This window comes from Mauremys mutica, chromosome 6 (genome assembly GCF_020497125.1).
Source record: "Mauremys mutica isolate MM-2020 ecotype Southern chromosome 6, ASM2049712v1, whole genome shotgun sequence".
Taxonomy (NCBI): domain Eukaryota; kingdom Metazoa; phylum Chordata; order Testudines; family Geoemydidae; genus Mauremys; species Mauremys mutica.
This window is the reverse complement of record NC_059077.1, coordinates 102,464,750-102,484,919: the sequence shown is the minus strand read 5'-3', so window position 1 is coordinate 102,484,919 and position 20,170 is coordinate 102,464,750. Positions and strand designations below refer to the sequence as shown.

Genomic DNA, 20,170 nt, shown 5'->3' with positions numbered 1-20,170 from the left:
CCTGATTAGTTGTAGCTAAATTAGCCCCCATCATATTGTATGTATAGTTGGGGTTATTTCTTCCAGTGTGCATTACTTTACATTTATCCACATTAAATTTCAGTTGCCATTTTGTTGCCCAATCACTTAGTTTTGTGAGATCTTTTTGAAGTTCTTCACAGTCTGCTTTGGTCTTAACTATCTTGAGCAGTTCAGTATCATCTGCAAACTTTGCCACCTCATTGTTTACCCCTTTCGCCAGATCATTTATGAATAAGTTGAATAGGACTGGCCCTAGGACTGACCCTTGGTGAACCCCACTACTTACCCCTCTCCATTCTGAAAATTTACCATCTATTTTTTTTTTTTATTATTGTGCAGGTGAGCAAGGTGAGGAGAAGACAAAAGCAGACTTCCTTCCCCATGGTGCTCCTGCACTGTGGGCCTGATCCACAGGGCCGCCTGGGGGGGGGGGAGGGGCAAATGGGGCAATATGCCCCAGGCCCCTGGCCCCGCAGGGGCCCCCACGAGAGTTTTTCGGGGCCCCTGGAGCAGGGTCCTTCATTCGCTCCGAGGGCCCCAGAAAACTCCCGCGGGGCCCGGGTCCCCAGACCTTCTGCTCCGGGTCTTCGGCGGCCGGGGTGGAAGGACCCCCCGCCGCTGAATTACTGCCGAAGCGGGACCTGTCGCCGAAGTGCTGCGTCTTCGACGGTAATTCAGCAGCAGGTCCCGGAGTGTAAGGACCCCCCACCGCCGAATTACCACCGAAGCAGGGACCCCCTGCCGCCGAAGACTCTAGGTCCCCTGAATCCTCTGGGCGGCCCTGCTGATCCAACTCCCACTGAGATTCTTCCCATGGACTCCAGTGAGTTCTGAATCAGGTACCGTGCTAGGACAGCAATGATAGAAGCACTAGCATCCCTAACAGCAACCCAATATCAGCAACAGAGCTTACTCTGCAGATGAGCCCATTACCCCTTCCCCCGCCACTTCTCTCCCTATAATTGCAAATGAAAACAAAGCTAATAGAACTGTAAATCTGTAGGTTTTATTGCTGCTGAAGTCAAACAGACAATTTACATTCAGCAATCATGAAACTTGCAAATTGACTGTTGTGTTAGTTTATTTTTGTTTAAAAAGAAATTAATAAATTTACATGGCAATTAGGTGTAAGACCTAAGGCTTTAGCCTTCAGTGTAACAAAATTTGGGCATCTCATTAGAACAAATGACAGATCCAAATGCTGTGGGGGGTGTTTGAAAATTGAAATTGGATTCAGATCTAAATTTTGCAAGTGGCCCCTATTGTTGTAATAAGCTCAAACCAAAACCAAGAACCAAACATTCTGAAACTTCGTGGTGCTTGAATTCTGGATCTAGACTGAGGCTCTCTATAATGAGAACCTATTTGCCCACCCCTTCCTTGGTATGCTTAGCACTGTGCTACCGCATTCACTCAATTTGACTCTAATATACCACAGCAGGAGTATAAAAATAAACCCTGATAATAAAGAAGGTTTTTTCTACACTTATACTCTCAGAGTACTGCAAATATAAGTTAAACATTCTGTGCACAAGAAAGGCCAGATGGGTATGAGTGTCAGTTTTGTTTACAGCTTTCTTGAGCAGACATAATTGTGCCTATTACCCTTCCTACAGTCTTTTGCTTGCCATTTCCCTCGCCTCTGCACCAAAACACAATTCTTTCCTTGCTTTGAAAGGCGAGATGGACTTCTTCTCCAGTTTGTGAAGGTGACAGGTTCTCCTCCATGCCACTCCCAATGGCCAGGACTAACTTGATCATTAAAGCCTAATATGAATCAAAAAGATCAAGTCAGTGATATGCATTTCACCTCCAGTCTGAAGGCTCCTGCTACAAAAGAAAGCCTATTCTTCTATTTCTCTAATGAGAAGTACACACAAGACTGTTTTGAGGGAAGAGCGCCAGAGCCATCCCTTGGGTAGGTCAAATAGGGAGCTTTGGGGGCCCCGCGGGCCAGTGCGATTGGCGAGGACGGTCGGTTCCAGAAGAGACAAATCTGTCAGTTCCACCCCAGGGCCTGCACCCCCCAGGGGACAGTCCTGAAGAGAGTATACGAGGACTGCAAGTAAAATACAGCGTAACTTCTGGTAAGGCAACTAGCATCATGTGAACAAGGAGACAGCATCCTTTCCCTTACTATCACCCACCCAAAAATGTCTCCATTTCTCTATACTTTATGTCCAAGATTTTCTTGTGATATTTATCTTAATTTCCCTAGTAAGCATATTCTAGTCAAGAATGCAGCTTCAACTTTATCCCACCCCCTTGTGAAAACAAATTCCTGTCATCCTTTTAACATTCATACGGGCCTTGTCTAGACTAAGGGTACGTTTACACTTACCGGGACGGTCGACGCGGCGAGTTCGACTGCTCGGAGTTCGAACTATCGCGTCTGATCTAGACGCGATAGTTCGAACCCCGGAAGCGCTAGTTCGAACTCCGGTACTCCACCACGGCAGGAGGAGTTGCCGGAGTCGACCCTGGAGCCGCGGAGTTCGCTTCCGCGGCGTCTGGACGGTAAGTAAGTCGAACTAGGGTAGTTCGAATTCAGCTACGTTATTCACGTAGCTGAATTCGCGTACCCTAGTTCGACCCCCGACCTTAGTGTAGACCAGGGCTAAGAAAATAGTTCATGTCTGAAAACATGTTGGCTAACAATTTTAAACATGTCTTTTCACCTAGTGCAGGCACAGCTTACCACCTTTAAACCGTTAGTTGGTTCACCCCAAACACAAACAGTGTTTAAAATAGTATTAGCTAAGATATTCAGACATATCCTATTTTCCTAGTCTAGATAAGACCCCAGATGGAAATATATGAACTCACTAAATCCGTTGAACCTGATTCTCCGCTCCATTACAACAGCTTTATACCACTGAGGTCAATGGAGTTGCACTAGTGTAAAACTGATTATCTGGGGGTGGGGGGCCGGGTGAGAAATTAAGATGAAATACCTCTCTATGTTACATATTTGCAGAACTTGAACTTTCCTTTTATACATTTCTCTAAGTATTCAATATAGGCAACTTAAGGGAAAAGGACAATAGACCAGATGGACAATTGGTCTGTGTTCCTATGTTCCAAAGTAAAGCTCATAGACACTAGTGTTCTCCAGGAGACAGTCATACTTAACATTTTATATACTTGCCTATCCAAAAGGGCTTCCTTCCACTGAAGCCCCACAGCCACTGCATGTGTTGTTTACTGACCACACTTGCTAGACTTCCAAGGTATCTAGGTTCAAAAAGAGAGGACGGAATAATCAGATATGTGTCTGACAAAGTGGGCATTTACCCATGATAGCTTATGCTCTGATACATCTTTTAGTCTTTAAGGAATAATCAGAATTATCCATAGTGAGACATCTTTCCAACTGACTTTTCTATAATGAGTGTTTATTCTACCATAAGACACACATTACAATTTCACATGAAAACTGATGTTTGGATCAAAGGATACCCTTTATATGGGTTTATTTTTAAAACTCATGTCCATCCGGACAGACTGTGTAGTGACTAATCAATTACTTAAAGGTAATAGATATTATATACTCATATATGATATTTTAAACCCAAATGTTAATTCTTTCACAAGAAATTCTTTAACAGACTTAAAAGTACATGCAGTTTTTTTGGTAGGTGGATTGTTTTGCAAACAAGAGTTGTTTTTTTGTAACAGTAAACTAAGATCCAGCTACCCTAAAACACAACCATGTTGAGGCATCTGGTCACATTATGGCTCCATTTTGTAGTGCAAACTCTCTTTTAACCATGTCCCTGAAACTATGCTAAAGCCTTGGATAAATAAAGGCAAAAATCTCATTTACACTTCAAAATGGAACTGGTTATAACTGGATTGGGACAACTGGAGTATAAACAGGTAGATTCCTGACACGGTTGAAACTGTAGTGTAGATGAGGCTTAAATGTCTTTAATAAAGTCCTAGCAGAAATTTTTAAGACTTGTTTGATTTACAGTGTCTTCCACTTAATTCAATCAGCAGTTGAGCTGGGTCTCTGCTTACATGTGTGCTAAACCTTGGAACCAAATCATTTAATTTAACAGCAGTATAATCCTTTGATTGGTTCATGAAAATACAGTAAAACTAAATCACTGGCACTAGAAAGTTGCTTCACCAAGTGCTACAAACCTGTGTTATACACCCTAGTGATCATAGTAATAATGAGATCAACCTCGTATTTCAATCCAAACAACAGAAACACCTGATTGCAGCCAGAAGAAAGCACTGGTGTGGCTATAATAAAATTTAATCTCAAAAGAGGTCCCTTGCAAATACTGATTTAAAAATCATGCTTGTATGAAAAGACATTTCTAATCGTTACATGTAGTCAGGGCTCTAGACACACTGTAAGAAAATGAGAACAGTTCTGAAAGGGCGTGTATGATAATAGCATTAAGCTAGGCTGGGCTCCAGACAGGCAGGAAATGACAATATAATAATATTTATGGAGCTAAATGTAAATCTAACTAAATTCTAATTAAAAAAAGTCTCTACTGAAGAGGACATATTACTTTATTAAAAATACACACAACACTCATTGTGGTGTCAAATATGTCCATTTACATTTTTTTCTGTGTGCTTTAAAATCTATACCATGCATTCAAAAGCATCCATCACCTCAGTGCAGTCAATCCCAACTAAGCAAACATTTCAGCTAAATGGTGCCTTCCAAGGGCGTTCACGGTAATATGCAAGGCATTCAGCATAAAGGAGAGAGTTTAAATCCTTTCTCCAGTGCATTAGGGCAACTCTGTACCAAACTAAAACTGCCCAATAGCCAGTTTGGCCAGGTACAGGAAGGATCCCTACAGCATAGGGGGATCCTTGGGTGGTGCAGAGCAGCTGCAACAGACCCTGCATCACATACCCTATGGCCAGCAGAGGAGGAATGGTTGGGGCAACTCCATACTGCTGGCTAGCCCAGGCTGTCATATCTCATTTGGGGCCATTAGCACCAATACTAGGTAACACAGCCAGACACACAGCTGGCCCAAGATCAAGGGAGTGCCAAAGACACTGAGCAGCTCCCAGACATAGCCTTAGATCTGTTTTTAATGTTTTATATTATGGTAGCACCTAGGAACCCCAGTCACAGACCAGGACCCAATTGTGTTAGGTGCTGTACAAACACAGCAAAAAGAGGGTCCCTGCCCTGAAGAGCTACAATCTGAGTTATGAGCTCTGGCTGTTAGTAAGTTTTATTTAAATGCTAATGCATGGAGTGCAAATAGATTTCAGGTCAATGGAAGAGAGGCCCTGATTTTCCTGTACAATCCAGACCCTTTGTGTCACTCAGGCAGTGCAAAGTGCATGGTCATAAATGGCTCCCAGAAAATTCCCCATATGGAGGGGATCTCCCTAGTCACCTAAATCAGGAGGGGGCTCCCGTGCCAGCAGAGCTCTGCTACACTGCTCCTCAACTGATGCAATATCCCCAAGGGCATAAACTGGAACAGCATCCTAGGCTGCTCTAACTACTGTTGAATCTGGGCAGAATCAGGGAACTGTAAAGGAACTCTCCTCCTCTCATGCCAAGAGGAGCTTGGAGGCAGGGGAGAATTGAGCCGAGAGAATCAGATTCATAAACAGTTCTTTGACAAGTGTTGAAAACACTTCTGTTACTCAAATGGAAGGTTTCCTTTCCACTGAGCAACCCTCTTTGGTGTGTGTTAAACATTCTTCAGTAACCCATGAATTGTCATGTCTACATTGTCTGACTGAGAACAATACCATGCAATTAGTGTGGCAGAAATGATGCAAGCTTGGGGGGACAATTAGCTGGTTTTATATCACACCATCATGACACAGAATGAATCTGTTTCAAGGGAAGCATTTTATTATGAAATTTCGTGACTTGTCGCTGTTGAGGGGCTGAACAAACAGGTTCATATGCCATCCAGAGTTCAGATTCTAATGGGTGAGTGTCATGTTTATGTCAAAATCCAATGCTGAAACACGAACCCTGTCACTTTGTAGCTAAATCCCAAATCTGAATGTCTTCAGGTTCATTACTCCCTAATGGTCAGTCCTGTCAGAATGAAGATATGGACAATCCTACGCACTGTAAAAGTATTAATGGACCATATTATACCTTAGGATTTGAGGGGAAGGATACCTCAGTGGTTTGAGCATTGGCCTGCTAAACCCAGGCTTATGAGCTCAAGCCTTGATGGGGCTATTTAGGGATCTAGGACAAAAATCTGTCAGGGATGATGGTACTTGGTCCTGTTGTGAAGGCAGAGGACTGGACTGGATGTTTTGGGGTCCCTGCCAGTTCTATGAGCTAGGTATCTCTCTCTCTCTCTCTCTCTCTCTCTCTCTCTATATATATATATATATAACTGTATTTATGGCTCCTAAATTGAATCCAAATGTGGCCCAGTATTTTCAGCTGAGACTGCTGCTATTAAGGTAATTTGTTTGCACTGTCTCTAGTTACAAATGGGAGGTATCTGGTGCAAGGATGTTTTCAGAAAGGGTCATTAATTCAACAACTAACTCCCCATTCTGAGGTGTGGTCGACATACAATTTTTTTTTAACCAGTATAAAAACTACATTAGTTAGGGGTGTGATTTTCTTGATCATTATAGTTATACCAGTACAACTGCTAGTGTGGATAGTGGCACATTTTTGCCAGTCTAACTGCACCGTAACCACTTTAACTATATCAGTATAGTTAAATCAGTACAACTCCTATGCTTAGACAAGGCCTGAGTGTGTTGCTCTTCTGGGGACTCTGCAAGGTGTATTTATCTAGCCAAGTTTGGGTTTTCAACCTTTTTTCATTTAGGGACCCATAGCAATTTTTGAATGGAGGTGCAGACCCCTTTGGAAATCTTAGACATAATCTGTGGACCCCAAGGGTCTGCAGACCACAGATTGAAAACCACTGGGGTAGAATATACAGGGTACATATTTTTTTCTTTAAAGGGACTTAACCTTAGTTGGAGTCTTACTACCATTGAGCCAGCAACATTGTAGCTTAACTTTGTATTGTAATGGATTGTATATCCACTGTTTCTTATAAATTTGGAAAAAAGGTAAATAATCCATAGAGTAGTTTTCCCAGATGAAAACCTGGCAGTGAAATGATGTTTTACAGTGTTCTGAAACTGGCTGTTTCATCTGTAAACACATTACAGATCTAACATCACCAGTAAAATAATGAGGAGCTATGCATGCATTACTTTGGGAATGAAATGGCTGATCTGTTCCAGTAACAGAAATAAGAGAATAGAAAAATAAAACCATTTATTAACTTATCTTCCGATCAGCACTTCAAAATGAATTAAACATTCTGAGACTGGGACCTGCACATCTGTAAGCCATTTGCAGTAGAGGAGGGAGGAGCTCTCATTTAACATGATAAAGTCTCCTCAAACTGAAGTATCCAGCTTTAATTGAATTAGCACAGCTCATCATGAGAGATTTGTTTGCATGTTAGTTAGCTGATATACTTTGGCTCTTCCTCCTGGTGTTCCATACCATCACTTAACCTCATTCAATTTTCATATTACACACAACTTTCCAGCAGGAAAGGAGTCTCTGCAGCTACTGACACACACAAGGCAGACTTCCTAGAGAACAGAGGTCTGACTAATATAATTTAGGGAGGGTTCCCTCCCAGCTAGCTGAATGTTAAAGGAATTTCAGAGAGAAGATAATCAGGATCTGCTGGCCTGACTGCTTTGTTCAGGATGTTGTCTGGAGGAGGACAAGAAAAGGGTCATTATATGGCTCAGACTTCTCATCAGGCAAAACAAAGTCATAATGAATGCGAGAGCATGTTGTTGCCAATATAAATACAATCAGGGGAAAACTGCCTCAAACAGCAGAGATCAGGAGAGGGAGCAAAGCTCTTTCTGGCCTTCCCAGCATGGCAGCAATAGGGTTAGACAGGATCTACACCCTCCCCCCCCCCACTTCACTTGCAGGAAGAGGAAATACACTGCATTGCCAACCTCAAGCTTTCAAAAGATCACCAACCAGATCCATTGAAATCATGAAATTAACAAAAATGAGGTTTATTTTCTTTGCCTTCTGGTTTCTGAACCTTTAGGGTGCACTTGGGTTGCACTTTTCCAGCTTTTCTCTACAGCCAGGGGGTCTAGCAACTTGCTTTTTAAAAATGGAAACTGAGACTGATGTAATCACTTGGGTCCAGGAGCTGGAACTTTAAGAACACCACCATGAGACTAATGATAAAAATCGCCAAAGTTGGCCACACTAGGTGGCATTTTAGTAAGGATAGGTGAATTGGTCTGGATGGTATAAGAACTAAGACCTAACCTTTGCCAATTATCCAGAGCAGACTCAAACTGTCATGAAGGACTGGAATCAATTAAGAAGTACTTTATTCTCCATGCTCCCCCTGCTGCCCTCATTGCTCAAAACACATGTTTCAATCCAGTCCCCATTAACCTCTCCTCTCTGTTGTAACTTTTATTTTACAGAATAGTTGCAGGGCCCAGATGAGTATGTGCTAGGCCCAATCCACTTTCAATTCTTATGCAGTCTACTGCTCTCCACAATTTGTTACTCTCCAGCAGGGCTGCCAGAATAGTCTGGAGCATTGCTCTACCACCTGAAATCTAGGCTGGAGCTTTGCACTGGCACTTGAGAAAGCTATGCTCTGGCAGCTCTGCCTAGGTAGTTTCAAAACCTCAGGGTAGATCTACATTGCACCTGGGAGGTGTGATTTGCAGTGGAGGTAAACTGACTTACGCTAGCTCAGCTTGAGCTAGCATGCTAAATTAGCTGCATGGATGCTGTGGCATGGGCTGTGCCTCGGGATAGCCACCCGAGTGCAGACCCAGGAGGTCAGGTGGGCTATGTCTCAGGTGGCTAGCCCAAGTCGCTGCCCATGCTGCAACATCCACACTGCTAAATTCAGGTGAGGGCCATAGACCCTCCCCTTCCCATCCCTTCACCCCCCAAACCTCAGAATTGGGAAGCAAGCTCAGAGGCCATTGCCCACATTAAGGGATATAGGCTCATAGGACTTTAAGCTCAGTAGGGACCATCATGATCATCTAGTCTGACCTCCTGCACATTGCAGGCCACAGAACCTCACCCTCCCAGTCCTGTAATAGATCCATAACTTCTGGCTGAGTTACTGAACTCCTCAAATAATGATTTAAAGACTTCAAGTTACAGAGAATCCACCATTTACACTAGTTTAAACCTGCAAGTGACCCATACCCCATGCTGCAGAGGAAGGTGAAAACTCCACAGGTTATCTGTCAATTTGACCCACGGGAAAATCCCTTCCTAACCCCCAATATGCCAATCAATTAGACCCTGAGCATGAAGGAGGTAGCTCCAGTAATATGAATGAAGCAGGGTGGGAGCAGAGCATAGAAGAGAAGGAATAAAGGAAGGGGCCACAGAGCTGGAGAAGCAAATGGGAGTGGGGTGGGTCATTCCCTAGGAGCCCTAAGAAGAGTTCTTCTGGAACCCTCTGGCTGCTGCCATTTCAGCCCCAGTGCAGCAGTCCCAGGAGGAGCAATACTTGCACAGCCCCAGACCCAAGTGTGGGGAAAGGAGCAGAAGGAGATGGGCACAGAGACAAGTTCTAGCCCCTGTTCTGCTCAGCTGCAGAGTGTGTCAGGGGCTCCAGGAGAAATAAGTCCCTAGAGGCAGGCAGTGCTTCCCAAGTTCTGTCCCCATACCCCTCCCGCTGTGCCAGCCCTCGTGCTGGGAGGTCTCTATGCCTGCTCCCTGCCTTTCCGAGGAAAGCCCAGACCAGGGACTGTGAGTCAGGGGTCCCAATGCCAGGGATGTACCCTCACCTGAGACACAACCAACCCCTAAGCTAGTTCCTCCCCAGCCACCTCTCCTGGGGTGAGCCTGGTCCTAACTATCCCTCACTCCAGTCATTCTCCATACCTCCCGCCTCTGGTCAGCCAGTTGTAGCCGTCTGCCCTGCTCCATCCCATGCCAGCTCTGCTGTCCTGTATTTTCACCTCGTCACAACTGACTGCACAATTCTGCCACCATTATCCATGCCCCAAAGCTTCTTATCCAAGTTGGAATCCGCACTCAGAGGACTGCTATGGACAGAAAAGGATCCTGGAGAAACCCCAACTTGGGCTCTTGGGGAATGACCCCACACCTGTCTACTTCCCTAACTCCCTGGTCCCTTCCTTTACTCCTTCTTCTCCTCTTCTGTTTCAGTTGACCTCTGTTTTTTTTACTCACAAAATTGTGAGCCCAATTAATGTCCCTTGGATGCATAAGTAACTTAAGTCTCTGACCGTGCCCAGAAATACAATTTTTAGATGTTTAACTGAGTTAAGACCTCCTTAAAGTAAGGGTGAAAAATGTGGTCTCACCCTGTCTAAGCATGTTGTGATGCTTACAGGATAGAAAGATGCAGACACAGTAGGTGAAGAGAATAGAAAAGAAGGAAGAAATGCACCCACCATGCATATGCTTTGCTAGGCTCCAGCACTATAAAGTTGATCAGAACATCACTGCTCTCCCAGATTCCACTGTATGGTAGAGAATGAACAAACTCGCCTCTCCAGAGTTATGCTGAGTCTTTGCTGTAAGCATTGCCAACCCCAATCTTTCAAATATCATGAGTCAGCCCCCCACACACCAAAAAAAGAAAAAGAAAATCACAAGATTGTTTAGAAATTTCATGCCTTTTAAGCCATTTAACATTGGGTCCTTTATTTGCCTTCTAGTCTTGAAGAATGAGAACTTTATAGGCTCAAACTTTTCTCAGCAAGTTGGAGGGTTAGAAATTTTGTGTTTAAATGCAAGCCAAAATTCCCATGTCTTCACATGACTCCAAGAACGAGTGCTTTAAGCAAAAAAAAAAAATATTGTGAGACAATAAAATTGTAACAACTGGCAACACTGTAAGCAGGAAAGTCGTGGATCACAAGCTGGAGAGAGAAATGTGAGAAATTGAGTCTTCATTCTCCTCAACTCCCCATTCAGTGATGCTGTGAGGGGGAGTGTCACCACTGCAAACAAAGCATTGCAGGAATGGAAATCATGAAGAAAGGGTCGGGGGTAAGCATTCAACACAAACATTTTGAGATTAACCTTTCTTAGGCTTTTATTTTTAAATTAATTCTTGATCTGGGCCAGAACCCTCAGCTGTGCAGCATCAATGGAATGGGGGTTAACAGAATCAACTGAGCATAGGAAGCAGCTCAGTGCAGGATCAACACCCAACTACCAAACAAAACGATTAATCTGAAAAAGACTTACTGTTCCCGGCAAGCCCGAGCAGCTGTATTCCAAGTGACTTTCTGGTCTGTGATCAGGAAATAGCAGCTGCCGCCATGATGGCTCCATCCAGATGGGCATTTTTTCATGCTAACATCCTGAAATAAAGAGATTGCTCATGCTCAGAGTGACTTGTTAATAGCATCAGCCTTCTAAAGTGCTGCTTTAACATGCCTCTTCAGGATCAAAACAAACACAAACATTTGTTTATATTAATAAAACCGAAGGTGTTTTTTTAGATTCAACATCAGTAACTTCAAAAGATAGACTGCGTGCAACATTCATCAAATGGAGTAGGCATGCACAAGATCAAAGCAGTTACACTATGCTTAGGGCTTAAATTCTCACAGAATGTTACCCAGAGCTCCCTAGGCCTCCCCATTCAGCGTTCTGGGGTGCGCTGGGGCTTGGAGCTTCAGCCCCAGGGGGCACGCCGGGGCATGAGGCTTCTGCAGTGCGCCAGGGCTCAGGGCTTTAGCCCCGTGGGGCGTGCCAGGGCTCGGGGTGTCTGCGGTGCATCAGGGCAGACCTTCTGCACAACAGGCCATAGCATCTCACCCAGTAATTCCTGTATGAAGCCCAAAAACTCGTGGTTGAACTTGCACAGATATTTTAGACAGACATTCAATGTTGATTTAAAGACTTCAGGTGACTAAGAATCCACCACAGCCCTTGGTAAGCTGTTCCAGTGGTTAATTACCCTCACTAATAAAATTTAGACCTTATTCACAGTTTGAAATAGTCTAACTTCAACTTCCAGCCACTTGACTTTACGTCTCTGTCTGTTAAATTAAAGAGCTCTCTGATATTGATTCCCTGTATGGTGTTTGCAGCCCAGGAGCACGTCAGCTCCCAACCTTCCCTTCAATATGCTGAATAGGTTGAGCCCCTGAAGTCTCTTACAGTAAGGCATACGTTCCATGCCTTCCATAATTCTTGTTGTTCTTCTCTGACTATGTATGTATTAGAGCAGTAGCCAGGAGCTCCACTGTGCTAGGCACTGTACATTAGGGTCTGCCTACACTGCAATTGAGCACCAGCAGCTGACCCATGCCAACTGACTCAGGCCCACAGGACTACACAGTCCTTCCCACAAGGGATTTTAGTTTTTTGTAATAGAGGTTGTGTGTTTGTTCGTACATTCAGGCTATATTTTGGATGAATCCTATAGTTGCAGGGTCCCCAAGCTCAGGCTCCAGCCTGAGCCCCAACATCTACGCTACAATTAAACATCCCCATAGCCCAAGCCCTGTGAGCCTGAGTCAGCTGGCACAGGCCAGACACAGGTGTTTAATTGCAGTGTAGACAAACCCAAAGAGATTAAGAAACACTCTTTGTCCCAAGGAGTTTACAATCTAATTCAGACTGTATGACTGATACAAGATAGAATTAGTTGCCATTTCACACAGGCCAGTGAAGAGTGACCATTGGGGCTATCCAGTTTCCTCAGAGATTTAGGTTCTGATTCTCCGGTGTGTCTGAGAAGTGCTCAGTGTACATCTAAGGAGATGTGTACAAAGATGGCTTTAAGGGTTTGTCTAGATGAACAGTTAGTACGTAGCAGACTAGGGTGTGATGCTACAACCAGAGCCGTGCCTAGGGTCCGGCGAATCAGGGCTAGTGCTCTGGACCCCGTGCTTTGGGGGGCCCCCGATGCGGGCCAGCACAATTGGGCGGCACGCATGGGCAGCGCTTGAACCGCTGGCTGAGGGAGGCCAGCCCCCAGCCCGCCCCTTCCACCAGAAGGGAGAGCATGCAGTGGCGCTGCTTCAGCCTCCTCAATCCCAGGAAGGCAAGTGGCATGGCCCCAGCTCCCTAGAGCCCAGCGGCACTACCGAAGTGGGGCCCTGGGCGCGGAGTGTGCGCGGGGCCATGCTTGGCTGTTTGGGGAGGCCCTGCCTCCCCTCCCCTGCCCAGAGTGGTCAGTCACAGAAGTGATGGATTTGTCACTTCCACCCCAGGCCTTGCGCCCCCATAGGGAGGACAGCCCTGGCTACAGCACACTAGCATGTTGCACACTAAGGGTATGTCTACACTGGCACGTTTCTGCGCCACAAGTTATACCACTTTTATTAAAACGCTGGAATTAAACCGCTGTTGCGTGTCCACACTGTGCTCCTTGTGACGATGGAGCGCATCCACATTAGCAGCTCTTGCAACGGCAAAGAGAGCAGTGCATTGTGGTAGCTATACCACTGTGCAACTGGGTGCAGGGTGCTTTGGGAGGGGGTTTGCAATGCCTCATGGGGCAGGCACAGTGTCACATGATGCAGGTTTCCCAATCCCATTGTTCCATGGGCATCATTCTACACTGCCAGCTGCTTTTCAACTGAAGTGGAGGGGGGAGAGTGAACACACACACACACACACCTCTGTGTTCAACAGCAGGAGCATTCCACATTAATGGTTTGCTTTGTGTCCAGAGCAGATCAGCACAGCATGCAATGGCTGTTAGAAACGGAGCTTTGAAAGGGGAGGGGTGCATGTCTCCAGGGCAGCCGAGTTCAAAACAATGAGCAGAGCAGCCACTTGAGGCATTATGGGACAGCTGCAGAGGCCAATTACAGCGCAGAAAGCAATCAAGTGTCTACACTGGCATTAGGGTGCTGGAGCCTCTGCGCAAATAGCTTTATGACTCTTGTCAAGGTCGTTTTTTTGCAGCACTGCAACTGAGGAGTTTCTGCGCACAAAGTGGCTTGGCAGCATGTATACATCTGTAGTTTGAGCGCAAAAAGCTGCTTTACTGTGCAGAAACTTGCCAGTTTAGACAAGCTCTTAATGTCCACGTGGATCCTGCTACTATGCACTGGGAGTTTTGTCGTGCACATCAACCTACCCTGCTTTGAAATGGAAGTAGGTCAAAGCACACTACGGAACTCTTAGTGCGTGGTAGCAGGGTCCATGACGCCAGTTAGCGCACAGCTCCCTAGTGCATGATAGTTTTACATTCCAGCTTGCAGCATGCTAACTGTTCATCTACACAAGCCCTAAGCCACCTTGATGCTTCACTGAACCTAGGGCATCAGAATGCCAGACTGGTCTGCAATATAATTTAGAGCAGCCTGGCTACTGTATGCTGGCTGCCAATGTCAGCTGGAGATCAGCTGGGTGCATGGATCCCTAGCCATACTGCATCCATTAGTAGCCAGGAAAAGAGTGGTATGGGAAGCCACTGTTGCAGTGATACACCACTCAAAGACCCTCCTATGTAGGGGAAGCCCAGGTGTAGGACTGCTTTGCACCACCAGAGCAGAGCAAAGCATCCCTACCATACCAGTGAATCAGGCCCCTATGCTTCATCTCAGATATTCATTTCATACCAACATGTCTACAAGTGTGTCTGTTGGGGTTGCATGCATCTGATAGGCACATGTTCCTGAGACTTAATGATGACGCAACACTGATGAGACTGCACCTGAAGATGCTTAAGAACATCATATCAAGAAACAGTATTTTGACAGGTTTTTGTTAAGCCTTCTTGAAGTGCTTTTATTTAAAAACATATTACAAAGAAATGTTCCCTTTTACTCATCCAAAATGTAGCCTGAATGTATCAACCAAAACACAAAATCTCTATTACAGTAAACTAAAATCCCTTGTGGAAAGGACTGTACAATTTAACATTGGAGAAGCTTAAAATTAAATGCACGCAAAGGGCAGACGATAGTTACCTTGCTTTTTGAAGTCCATAACTTCCACGAAATTCCATCACACTGAAATAAGTTTTGGGTACTTTCTTCAAAATGCAAGAGCCCTTCTAAATCAGGTGTGCAGCTCTTTGGAAAGGAGAGGACCAGGTCCTGAAAAAGGGAATAACATTTGCACATTGAAGCAAAATGGTTTTATGGAACAGAATAAACAGTCAGTTTTTACTTCAAGAGATTGTGACGTGCATAGGCGCTGACTTACTCAGATCCTGGGGGGGGGGGTTCTCAACCCCTGCTCTCCCCCAGATCCTGCTCCCCCCCCAGATCCTGCTCCCACTCTACCCCTTCCTCCAAGTCCTCACTCCCGCCTCTTCCTGCCCCACCTCTTCCCCCTCCCCCACTGCACCTCCTGCACACTGCTGAACAGCTGATCCATGGCGGGCGGGAGGCACTGGGAGGGAGTGGGAGGAACTGATCGGCGGGCCCGCTGGAGGACAGGAGGCGCTGATCCACAGGACTGCTATTTTTTTTCTCTGGGTGCTCCAGCCCCAGAGCACCCATAGAGTCGGTGCCTATGGTGACATGCAAAAGCTAAATGGGTTGAGTTGTTAATTTATCCATGTATTGGCTAAATATTAGAGGTGGGGGAGGGGTTGGACTGGAGATCTCAGAGGTGTTAAATCAACTTAGATAACAACTTAAGTTAAAATTGATGGTGAAAACTCATATGAAACAAAAGGTTTTCATACCTGTTGGCTAGAGTGTGATTCAGACATCAACTCTGCCTTATCAGCTTGGGGGACTTCTGTCTTCCTGGAGGAGATCACATTTATCTTTGTCTGCCCTTGGTTAATTATTGACTTGTTAGCCTTGTTTGCATTAGCTGATGAGGTGTCAGCCTCTACTCTGAGAGAGACCAATCCATGATACTTGATTTTTAAAGTAACCAAAAAAAAAAAAAGAGAGAGGATTATCATTCATACGCCACTTCAAAATTCTCCTCACAAAAATGGAAAGGAATTTTGAAACACAAGTTATTGTTAAGGGAAGGAGACCCCCAAAGAAAAAGACAAAGAGAATGAGAAAGTGCAGTCGGTATTAACTAATCAAATTATTAAAGTAGTTATACATGCAGCTAAGGTAAGACACAATAAGGAAAGAATCATAGAAGAAGCCACACCATAATATTCTTACTTTAAAAGCCACATTGGTTCCATTTCTTAACACAGATGAAGGAGCAACCTGAAAAGGCCAGACAGTGAAATGAGTTTGGCGTATCTACACAATATAGAAACAGGTAGCTATCTGAAGCTTTTCATGAATGTCTCATGGGGTGGCTGGTGGTGGATAATCTAGGTTAACAAACGCTACACATTTTATTCTTGGTTTTAATTTTTTTCCCCTACAATGGAGGCGGACGACATCTGAAAGTGGGCAATTAAAACTGAGACCATGTTCTACGTTACAGGGACTACAATAGCATAGTTATGGCACTGTAGCTATGCCGGCATAACCGCATAGTGTAGGCAGCCTACATCAATGGAAAAGGTTTTTCTGTCACGTAGAAGTCCATCTCCCTGAGAAACATTAGCTAGGTCAATGGAAACATTCTTCCACCCACCAAGCTGTGTCTACACTGAGAGCTACATTGGCACAGCTACAGTGCTAAGGGGTGTGGATCTTTCACACCCCCAAGTGCCATAGCTGTGTCAACCTACATTTTACTGGTAGACCAGGCCTGACACACAAAGGTGTGCTCAAGGTCCATTTACATAACCAGTTAAAGATCACAGTCATGTCCCAATCAAATTAGTGTACATGAAATCTGCCTAATGAGGTGTCTCCACAGTTTTTTCCAATTTAGATAAATTTTATTTCCTTGTTTATTTTCTAGTACCTTCAGGATGAGGTGCTTAGCTCCTGTAAATTGACCTAGTTCCATTAATTTCAATAGAGCTCTGCTGATTTACCCCAGCTGAGAATCTACTCCCATCGGAATCTTATTTTGGTTTGTTTGTTTCCTTAACTCCATCTGTCTTTCACACTTAGACAGATCCTCAGTGTCAAGGCTTTCAGAAGATACAGTATATTCTTTAAAAGCTCTTAAGTCTGGATCCACTGAATGCACAGAGATTTTCTAGTTACAGTAAATTCAGGTAAGATCACTACTTTAAATCTATATTATCATCTCATCACCATATAATAGATCTGCCTTACTATTTTGCCATTTCTGACGGCTCTAAGCCTCATCCTTGAGAGATTCACCAAGTTGAATTCCTGTAACACATCCCCTCTCTGCACCATCTCTTTGGAAGAGGACAGCGGGATTCCTTCCAAGTGAACAGTGCCAGGGTTGGAGGGTGATGAGGAGCCTGAGGAAACTGGAAGCAATGCGCCTGTCCCCCATAAGTTGTGCTTGTTTTGGCCAGAGGAATGGAAAGAGCTGCATTGACCTGAAAGCATACAAGATGGCAGATGGTCAGTTCATTTTACATGAACAGATAGCTGGTCACATTGACTAGGGCACTGAAACAGCTTGTCATTAAAAGTTGGATGATTTTTCATCTGATGTTGCCGATTTGCTATTTATTCACTAGTCCTCATTTCTCCCATTTGTTTACGTAGAGGAAAAGAGCATTCGTAGATAGTATTGTCTGTGAGTCATAAAAGTATAAATACTTTAGCACAAGTAAATAAAATCAACTTCCTGAAAATCAAATGCAAAAGTGGTACCTGTTGAAGGTACACATTTGGTCCATAGATTTTCAGGTATAATGAACAATTTTGGTAATATTTAGGCCCTAATGATTTTCTCTCATCCCAAACAAAATTTTGCTGCCCTGTAAATGAGCACACACATGCTGTAGCACCCTCTTCTGACCCTCACATGGTTCTGCAGCAGCTGGCCTCAGTTTCCCTTCACCCAGGAGATAATCAATAAGTCCAACAAGGCCATCACACACACCAGCGCCCCTACCATATGCTCAGACATAGTCTCCTTTGTCCCAGTCTCACATAGGGGTACAAACCCTGCTTTCCTGAAGGTTTGTCTATTTTGAAGCTCCAAATGTAGTATCTCAGGTGTTCCACTGGGCACCACCCCTCCTTTATGAGACCTATCTATTCCCTGTCACAGTTCCTCTCCTCTTCAACTTCCCCAGGTAACACAACTCCTCAGCCCTCCCTAGCTGCTGCTTATAACTTTTCCCTTTGGAGTCCTCTGAATTACTGAGCTCCTCTTCTTGGACCTGTGCTTTGTGAATCCTCAGGCCACACCTTCAGAAGGCTTCCCCAGCTCCTTCCCTCAGGAGTCCTATCAGGAGCTCAGCACCACCTCAAACAGCTCCCCAGTTGGCTTGGCTACACTTACAAATTTGCAGCGCTGCAGCAGGATGTGAAAACACACCCTCTCCAGCGCTGCAAATTGCGGCGCTGCAAAGCACCAGTGTGGTCAAAGCCCCAGCGCTGGGAGCGCGGCTCCCAGCGCTGTACGTTATTCCCCACAGGGAGGTGAAGTACGGACAGCGCTGGGAGAGCTTTGAAGTGTGTCTCCAGCTGCAATCCCCAGCTGTTTGACTATTTCTCACACAAAGATCTCTCCCTCTCCTGTCCAGTTTTCTCTTCCTTATAAAGCCCAGGTATCTTTCCTATCAATGAACCAGCAGCAGCCAGTTGGTCCCAGGTGCCTTCCTTTTCATGTTTTGACATGGTCTTATTTTCCTCTCAAACCAGTTTTACACTGATGAATCTCTGACTTCAGTTGAGTAATTTGGATTTACATCAATGTTACCAGTAGGGTGACCAGATAGCAAGTGTGAAAAATTGGGATGCTTATTTCTGTGTGCGGGTGGTGGGGGAAGGAAAGGGCATAATTGCCTATATAAGACAAAGCCCCTAATATTGGGACATCTGGTCACCCTAGTTACTAAACAGAAAATCAGACCCTGGACCTTTAAAAATGACCTTTGCAAAACTAACCGAAATTCATTTTCATAATTGATGAGTAATGCTGTTCTGCTAGGCAGCTAGAGAGAAGAATATTTTTCAATCTTCAAAGAATTTAGCTGTCTAGATCATTATTTGTATTTTCCTCAGCTGTTTCCACATTAAAACACTCCACACTTAATCACTGAAAAATACTACAGTATTGTAGAACAACTGATCAAACCAGTAGGATACTACAGAATTTATTTTAAGGGCTGGGTTCAGTTGTTAGATTTTTTTCTGACATCTTTCCCAAAGGAGTGCAACAACTATTATACAATCACCAGAAAAATATTTTAATGGACCTTCTAAATAAATTCCTTTAAAAATAATGAAGAATGCTGAAATCTAACACGCTTGTTCTTAGCAAAGGTTTTTTTCTTTTGTACTTGTTGCTTTCTTCATGCTGTGTTTCCTAAGAGGAAGAATACAGTTATGTGAGAGAATAAACGGGTCTGCAACTGTCAATCCTGTTTTCTTTTTTTTTTTTAATTAAGCATTTTGATTTGAAGGTAAGTGTTGTTGAAAGTAAGTAGCTACTCAGCCAAGATTGCTCCAGATTTTAAAGATGATGATCAAAAGAGAATACCTCCTTTTGAGTCCAGAATTTTCACTACAGCTTTTGTCCTGGTGCCAAGAATTGCATTCACAGGGGAGTTCAGAACTACTTCAAAGACCTCATCATCTTCCTCTAATCCGTCATAGGTAATTGCTACATTCCACGTCTTAGTTGACATTCCTACCAGAAGTAAACATTTTAATTACTCTTTAATTGCTATTTCAATCAATCTGGGTGTCAAAAAAAATATTAATTAACATGTCTACAGCTAGAATAGAATAGCTTGTGTATGCTATTGTGCTCATACCAACTGACTGGACTCCTGCTGTTCTCCCAAATAACACTAAGAGACCAAATTTGTTCCTGGACAATGATGATTCAGTTCATGTGCATACACTGTAATAAAAAGCTGCCTTAGACTTGGGAAACGATGGCTACAATACACAGATTTAGGGGTTCAGTTGCAATTTTAAAGATAAATGTGATGTATTCTTTTTATCTCAGAATCTTAATTCTAGAGATGCTACAATTATTTAAAATATTTGCATAACCAATCAAAAATGACACTGACTTTTAGTACTATACTTCAAAAGCCAGATTCTGTTCTCCGTTACAAATTTAGAGTAATTCACTGGCTTTAATTGAGTTATTTCAGATTTACACCAGTGGAAATGAGAACAGATTTTAGTTCTA

The 20,170-nt window shown here is 44.1% G+C and overlaps 1 protein-coding gene across 3 annotated transcripts in view; it reads right to left on the bottom strand.

Annotated features, from left to right (window-relative positions):
• Positions 1 to 248: 248 nt before the first annotated feature.
• FREM1 (FRAS1 related extracellular matrix 1) overlaps positions 249 to 20,170 on the bottom strand; it is a 103,598-nt gene continuing 83,676 nt past the window's right edge. For 2 of the 3 annotated variants that reach the window (XM_045022326.1, XM_045022327.1), the window contains exons 7-14: positions 19,508 to 19,657; positions 17,152 to 17,387; positions 16,129 to 16,176; positions 15,684 to 15,863; positions 14,959 to 15,087; positions 11,270 to 11,385; positions 3,170 to 3,255; positions 744 to 1,788 (exon numbers count right to left, since the gene is read on the bottom strand). In XM_045022326.1, the coding sequence (XP_044878261.1) occupies positions 1,589 to 1,788; positions 3,170 to 3,255; positions 11,270 to 11,385; positions 14,959 to 15,087; positions 15,684 to 15,863; positions 16,129 to 16,176; positions 17,152 to 17,387; positions 19,508 to 19,657 (1,145 nt within the window). In that variant the 3' untranslated portion in view covers positions 744 to 1,588. Of the gene's footprint in view, positions 1,789 to 3,169; positions 3,256 to 11,269; positions 11,386 to 14,958; positions 15,088 to 15,683; positions 15,864 to 16,128; positions 16,177 to 17,151; positions 17,388 to 19,507; positions 19,658 to 20,170 lie in introns of all 3 variants that reach the window. The other variant, XM_045022325.1, reaches the window with a different exon arrangement.